This window comes from Priapulus caudatus, unplaced genomic scaffold (assembly GCF_000485595.1).
Source record: "Priapulus caudatus unplaced genomic scaffold, Priapulus_caudatus-5.0.1 Scaffold42, whole genome shotgun sequence".
Taxonomy (NCBI): Eukaryota; Metazoa; Priapulida; class Priapulimorpha; order Priapulimorphida; family Priapulidae; genus Priapulus; species Priapulus caudatus.
The window spans coordinates 282,507-290,032 of NW_014577103.1; the positions used below are offsets into that span (position 1 = coordinate 282,507).

At 44.4% G+C, this 7,526-nt stretch overlaps 1 protein-coding gene across 1 annotated transcript in view; it reads right to left on the bottom strand.

The window, feature by feature from the left end:
• Nucleotides 1-7,526, bottom strand: part of LOC106820534 (ATP-dependent RNA helicase DHX8-like) — a 23,293-nt gene that overhangs the window by 12,015 nt on the left and 3,752 nt on the right. The window contains exons 3-8 of the mRNA XM_014825045.1: nt 6,601-6,686; nt 5,729-5,899; nt 4,552-4,652; nt 3,769-3,875; nt 3,296-3,396; nt 2,301-2,564 (exon numbers count right to left, since the gene is read on the bottom strand). Coding sequence (XP_014680531.1) covers nt 2,301-2,564; nt 3,296-3,396; nt 3,769-3,875; nt 4,552-4,652; nt 5,729-5,899; nt 6,601-6,686 — 830 coding nt within the window. The remainder of the gene's footprint in view (nt 1-2,300; nt 2,565-3,295; nt 3,397-3,768; nt 3,876-4,551; nt 4,653-5,728; nt 5,900-6,600; nt 6,687-7,526) is intronic.

Consider the following 7,526-nt stretch of genomic DNA (forward strand, 5'->3'; position numbering starts at 1 on the left):
GACAACACATGGATAAAGACAGACATGAACATCTGACACAACCTCTGATACATGACCCCTTTGTGGATATACCACAGTCTTGCTCAGAAGAACAATGTTCACGTTACAAACAACATATAGAAATAAACTACCTGGTTTGGTAGCCATTGAGGCTTAGCGTGGTATTAGTGTGGGGGTGGCTCCTTAATTACTTAGTCTATCGTACACAAATTATATGTTATATATACATATATATATTATTTTTTATTTATTTTTTTAATTGCTGTGTGTAGAATACCTTCCATATACAATAGATCTCGACAGTATACTATGTTTAGCTTTAGCAACGTTATCGCACACTCATTATTATAGCGATCCTCACTGCTTCAGTACACGGGTTATAGTTACACACAGGTCCAAGAGACTGGTGGTCTGCCATGTGTATACAGTAAACTACATGTATGATTTAGTACTGACTAGACTAGGCTGCACACCACTGTATTCGGAATCAAAAAGATAATAATACAACTTTCGGCATCCATAGCACGTCTCAAATAAATAAAAAATTATACACATATAGTCGCACGGCGGCAGGGTTTATAGAAAATGTCATCCTCACGTACCTTAGAACAGTCGTCAAGAGTAGGATGACATATACGCATATGTACATGTACTGTAGATCTAGTCACACCTGTTATCAGCTGACTACATAGGACAAAGGTGGCAGCTGTTTGACAGGTCACGTAGTACCATACAGAATATGATATACAGTATAATAGTATACAAGTGTACAAATGAGTAGCAACGGTGGTGTTATCCATTCCTTTGTGTAATTGAATATCGTAAGTTATAATTGAAATTACTCATATTATTACTACACAGAATATACTATATAATGCAACTGGTTAACCACTTTTTGTAAACACTGAGAACTACTATACATCAATATCGCGTATTGCCACTATTGCTATAAGTGTATAGTTTAAGTTATATTTGTGTTCTTCGTCATGGTTCGTCCAGGGGTAATTTAAACAGTACTACTCACACCTATAGTGTATTTAGCTTCAACATCGAGTTCGTCCTCAATCGACGCGCTTCACCCACGGATCAGGCCCTCTCTCGCGAACTCTTGCCTGTAGTCCCTGTTGTCGTAGTTCATATGCCTCGCTTGCTAGTTTTCCCCTGTACTGTTTTAACTGGGGAGGGAGGTCGGTTCGAACACTCATTGGGGTATCCTTCAAATATTTGGCCGCTCGCAAAAAAGCTTTGCGTTCTGCCCAATATACGATAACCACAATAATGGCGGTGGGTCTGTCATTTTGCCGTCGCAGTCGGTGCGCATTTCTAATGCACATTTCACGTGAAAACTTGTCATCGAGTTTTAGTGAGTTACTTGCAAAGTCCTGCACCACTTCGATGGTTAACTCCGGCGCAGTTTCATATCCTTTAACACCATAAATAAGCAGATGGTATTTGCGACCATGTACTTGGCTAGTAAGTAGGGACCGTTTCAACTCCGCCATGTCGTTTTCTAATTTTGCAATGTCATCCCGATCCTTCGCCTGTCCGTCTTTCAATTCTCCTACTTCAAACTCTAAACTGTCGAACTTGTCAGTCAGTGTTTTGAACCCCTGCTCCATCCTCGAATCTATGCTTTTAAGCAGTTTATGCAGTTCAGCGTTGGTCACTTTTTCGGTCGCCATGACAGGTTTCGAGAGCTGTTTTTCTGACACGGGTGTAGATATTTTCTCCGTTGACAATTCGCAGGATTCTGAGCGCGTGAAATATTTTTTAATAGATGCTCTGTTTGCTCGACTATGTCTTACACTCATAGTATGCGCTTGTAAGTATAATTTTCAGTCACAAAGAGTTGAAGAACGTAGGAGCCACCTTACACACGTGTTGTTAGTTCGCCATCTTGCCCCGGGCAACGTTATTAATAATAACAACAACAAAAACAACAACGACAACAACAACAACAACAACAACAACAACAACAACAACAACAACAACAACAACAACAACAATAACAAGCAACGCAAGCTTCCCTCCACGCACCTGCTTCAGCTATATAATAATAATAATAATAATAATATCAACAATAACAATACTAATACTAAAACAATAATAATAACAAGTAAGTAAAACAAGCCTCCCCCACCACCCACCCACACCCACCGACCCACCACCCACACCCACCCACCACCCACCTGCTTCAGATCCCATCGTCCGGGCGACGTTATTAATAATAACAACAACAACAACTACAACAACAACAACAACAACAACAAGCAACGCATGCTTCCCCCCCCTCCACGTACCTGCTTCAACTCCCATCGCTCCGGCGACGAGATGCGCTGCACCTTCTTCAGCTGCGCGGCGTCCTGCTCCGGAACGTTCCTGACGAGCGGCGCGGCCGTCGTCGGACGATCCGGGTTCCGCGTCGTCCCCTCCCCCGCCTGCTCGACGGCGTTCGCTCCCGTCAGCCGCACCCCGGACATCGGGTTCAAGTCCTCCCCGCTTTCCTGGTCGACGTCCTTCATAGAGAGGCTCATCTTCTGGCCGTTGATTGCGAGCACCTTGACCTAGTCACATGTAGAGATACGTATAGATGCAGGGGAAAATTTTTCGAAAGGGAAGGATGTTGTAGCGTCCTCTGCGGCATCGTGCATTGCGCTATAATGTGTGAGGCAGTGGCAGGGAACAAATAACTTTTTTTCACAGGAGCTTTTTTTCAAACGTCTGTGGGGGAAATATCTCTCATCAAAAATTTTACGGGAGCTATTTTGAGCCTCACGGGAGCGATTTTTGAGCGAGGTTTGAAAAGCGTATCGCTCATCGCTCCCGTGTATTTTTTACCCTGATGTATAGGTACAAATATTAGTACTGTCCAGATGATCGATTATAATCGAAAGTCAGTCGTTGTCAATTTTATAACCCTAGTACACTGTAGTATAAACCTAAACTAGTTATAACCTTGAGCTAGTGATACAGACACGTTTGATACAACACGCACCAACAGCGTTCGAAACGCTACAGTACTAGTGCAACATGGGTGTTGTATGGTGACAGGGATATCCATCTATCTGTCCATCCATCAATCCATATATATATATATATATATATATTTATTTATTTATTTATAATATAAAACTATAAATCTTCGATGTAAGCCTCCCTTGCCAACTCTCACTGGGTACTGTACACACTACAATTCTACAGCACCTTGTCAAATTGGCGAATTTGAGCAATTTCGCAATTATACAACCGACAATCGGCAGTGTAAACGTAAAAGTTGATAAAAGCAAGCTCTTACCTTGACTCGCTGGCCTCGCGCCACGACGTCGGACACGTCCGTCACGCGACCCTCGCGTCTCAGCTGAGACACGTGCACGAGCCCCTCGCACCGCCGCTGCCCCCCACCCCCGCCGCCGCCGCCGCCGCCGCGTTGCCGCGACGACGCCCCGTCGAGCTGCACGAAGCAACCAAACTGCATGACGCTCGTCACGCGACCGTCGTAAACGCGACCCACCGCCGGCTCGTCCGACTGCGGCGGCGGCGGCGCCGGCGGCGGAGGCGCGCGCTCGACGGAGCGGTCGCGTTGCCGCGGCGATGAGCGGCGGCGGTCGCCGGACCGGCTACGGCGTCGGCGGGTGTCTCTGTCGCGCGACCGGCTCCGCGTTCGTCTCCTCTGGCGGTGGCGGCGGCGCGGGGAGGTCGAGCGTTCGCGGGTGCGCGGAGGAGGAGGGCTGCGCGAGCGCGAGCGCGAGGAGCGATGATGGCGGCGGCGGCGCGTCTCGCGGTCGCGGGATCGGGAGCGCCGCCTGGTGTCGCTGCGAGGCCGTACGTCGCCGTCGGTGTGTTGTGTTTTTGCGCTCTCTGGCGGCGCTTCGGTCCTGCGAAACGAAGTTGTGGAAGTGAAGGCGTTGACTTTGTTGGACACACAAAGTCGTGTCGCGTGGGAGGCTGGGTGGAGGGGTAGGGTTATCTTTCGTTCGTTTATCTGTCCCGCCGCTTGGCAAGTTTACGCGAGCCTTGGGCGCGAAAAACAGGGGCTTACTATTAGAAACAATGTTAGTCTTAAGATTAGTGCTAACATTAACTTTGACTCGTATACTCGACCTCTATCATACACTGCATACGAGAAACTCATATCATCGTTCATAACATCATACCACGTTTCTGACGACGGTCTACGAGACAGTTAATTTTAAGACTGACCATAGACTAATTTTGATTCTGACAACGAGCCCCTGACTGCGATTGTTCACCATGGTGTAAAATTATCTGTGCATGTGCGTGCATATGTGCATGTATAGCATCTTTCTATTTCACAGCACATAGATAAATATCGGGCATAATCACCGGCAAAATTTCCGTCTAACTCTACGACTACGAAAGCTATGTAAGTGTGACAAATTACATGACAAATTACAAATTAACATGACAAATTACAAATTACAAATTACAATGATGACAAATTACAAATTACAATGACAAATTACGTACGAAAATCGGGAGCGCTATAAACGAAAACTCTTGTGAGCTTCTTATCACAAGTGTTTCACTTACTTAATGATAGAACCTGGCTTCATGAGGGCTTCCAGCTCATCCATTGCATCCTCCGCAACTTTGACATCCTTTAGCTTTACGAGTTCATCATTCAGCATCGTCTGAAAAGTAATGACGGGCCAGTTAAAAATCCATCCCCAGTATGCAAAACCGTCCCCGACACGCCAGCGAGGATGAAAAGTTCTTGTATGTTCTTTGTATTATTGTAAATAAACCATTGTAAACATTTTTTATTTTTTTTAAATGCTGCGGGATCCGGGGAATGATATGGGCCTGTAAATTTTCAAAACTAATTTCTACCCCTGTAATGCATCGTCAAAATGTCATCAACTCTATAACATACGTCATCTAATCAAAACTTCCAGCGAACTAGTGTTGTCAATTGGTTGTAATTTCGTAATCGATCATCGGTTGGACCCAAGTAACCGATGATCGGTTACAATCGGTTACTCGGGGTGTTGAATGCCTGCGTGTGCGTAACGTCGTGTGCATGTACGTGTGTGCATGTATGTGCTTGTTTAGCCCTGTTTACTGTTTGTTTTGCACTGTTTACTACATTGTGTATAATACATGTACCGATTCTCATCACTTTTCTAAGTTTTCTTGTTCAAATTTAAAAAAAAAAAAATGTTTTTTTGATGAAATTGATTATGGATTTTGATAACCAAGCGCTTGGTTCGAGCCACTGTTCAACCGATGATCGAGTATAATCGATGATCGTGACATCACTACAGCGAACATTCTGTATTCAGCCATGAGAACTCAGCTGCTTCAACACAGTATGCATTCTGTATGGGTAGTGGGAAGAAACTAATATTCCACATTTCCTGCACGCACGCCACAGTAACGATCTCTGCGAGCAACTAATCAATCAACTAAATATATTAGGGTTATTTAAACCTTTTGTGAGAGTTATGATACAAATACATACAACATCATAATACGATACAATAAGATACAAATGATAAGATAATAAGATACAAATGATAAGATAATAAGATACAAATGATAAGATAAGATACAAAGATACAAAGATAATACGATACAATAAAATACAAATGATAAGATAATAAGATACAAAGATAATACGATGTAATAAGATACAAATGATAAGATAAGATACAAAGATACAAAGATAGTACGATGTAATAAGATACAAATTCCATTTCCAGCCTACCCGATTACTGGTGTCGTTTGGAAGGCAGAGGCCCGGGTATTTCTTCATCATATCCTCTTTCTCCTCGTCGGTACTCTCTTCTTTATCCCACGCGCTCAGATCGTCGCCATTTGACGATTTCTTCGGTTTCATTCGCTGAATAAGCCTCAACAAGTTGGCTGTGAATGACTCCTAAAAACGTGCAAAACATGATGTTTCAAACTCATGGGGAGGAAGTATGCATGCAGCAAATCATATATTGATTTTGCGAGCATTTCACAAGTGGTAGATTTGCCATAAAAAATATGTAGAAGTTAGGTAATAATGGCAATAACTATATAGCATCAAGCCCTTACCAGAATATAAAATTTACATATATCAAAAAGAACAACGAACTTCGGAAGGCACATATTAATCCACCCAACATAAGGATAGACTATTAGACATACAGACAGACAGACAGACAGACAGACAGAGAGCCAGAGTGGGATGCATCACGTGTCTTGAGTTTGACATTTTTATAACCCATTGACATTTTTTCTAACCTGTCAGAATACTCACGGGAAATTCTCCCCCGTTCTCATCCAAGAATGTTTGTTACATTAATAACTAGACAGAGGGCACTCACGGAGAGTGCATACCTCCGCGAGCGTGTAACATGTATGTGTATAACTGCTGGCTCGCTGCTGGCTGCTGCTGACTGGACGCCCTAAGGCGAGCTGCTGCTGAATCGATCGCGCCAACGCTACACACACACACACGAACACACACACGAGACCGATTACATGACCTCCGTTGCGCGGAGGTAATTACACATGTCAAAGACCACAGAGATACAACCAGACATACAGGCAGGTGGGCAGACAGAGAGGCAGAGCCATCAAAACACTCACAGGGAATTCTGCCCCGTTCTCGTCCAAGGCTGCCTTAAATGTTTCAATTGAGTCACTCTTCTCAGCAATCATGATGATGAACTCGGCTGCAAGAGCAAGAGAGAAGCAAGTGGTTAACACAAACACAGACTCGCAGGGGTAAAATATTAACGCGGGTTCGGAGTCAAATTCTCCCTGATTTACTGTCGGACTCCCTGAGTTGACATATATGCAGGAGTCCGTGTCACTCGCTGAAATTCTGCCATACTATAATACTAACTTAAACTAGTTCGTTCCAGAGCACGGCCTCGCGGAATTACCATATTTTTTCAGCAAATGTGCAAAGAAAATTTGGCTGACGTGCAACTGCATGAATCTTCAAAATAAGCACATGCATTATTGTTAATATCTTTAATTTTGAACTTCAGACTGCGGACTCCATCATTTTGCTGCGGACTCCCTCTTTTTGAGGGTAGGGAGTCCGTTCGACTCCCGTGTTCTGACAAAAGTTAATTTCTACCCCTAGACTGTGTTTGCAAATGACGCTTTCAGGAGCATTTTTTTCAGCATGGACACGTATGCCCTAATTCCCATGAGTTCAGATTAACACGACTGGTCAATTTATACATGTAATAACATTTTGACCAGGGAGCAGTGGACAGGCAGTGATGGACAGGCAGTGATGGACAGGCAGTGATGGACAGGCAGTGATGGACGCAGTGGTAGAGGCAGTGATGGACAAGCAGTGATGGACAGGCAGTGATGGACAAGCAGTGATGGACGCAGTGGTAGAGGCAGTGATGGACAGGCAGTGGTGGACAGACAGTGATGGACAGGCAGTGATGGACAGGCAGTGGTGGACAGACAGTGATGGACAGGCAGTGATGGACAGGCAGGGATGGACAGACAGTAGTGGACACTACAGGCAGTGATGGACAGGCAGTGAT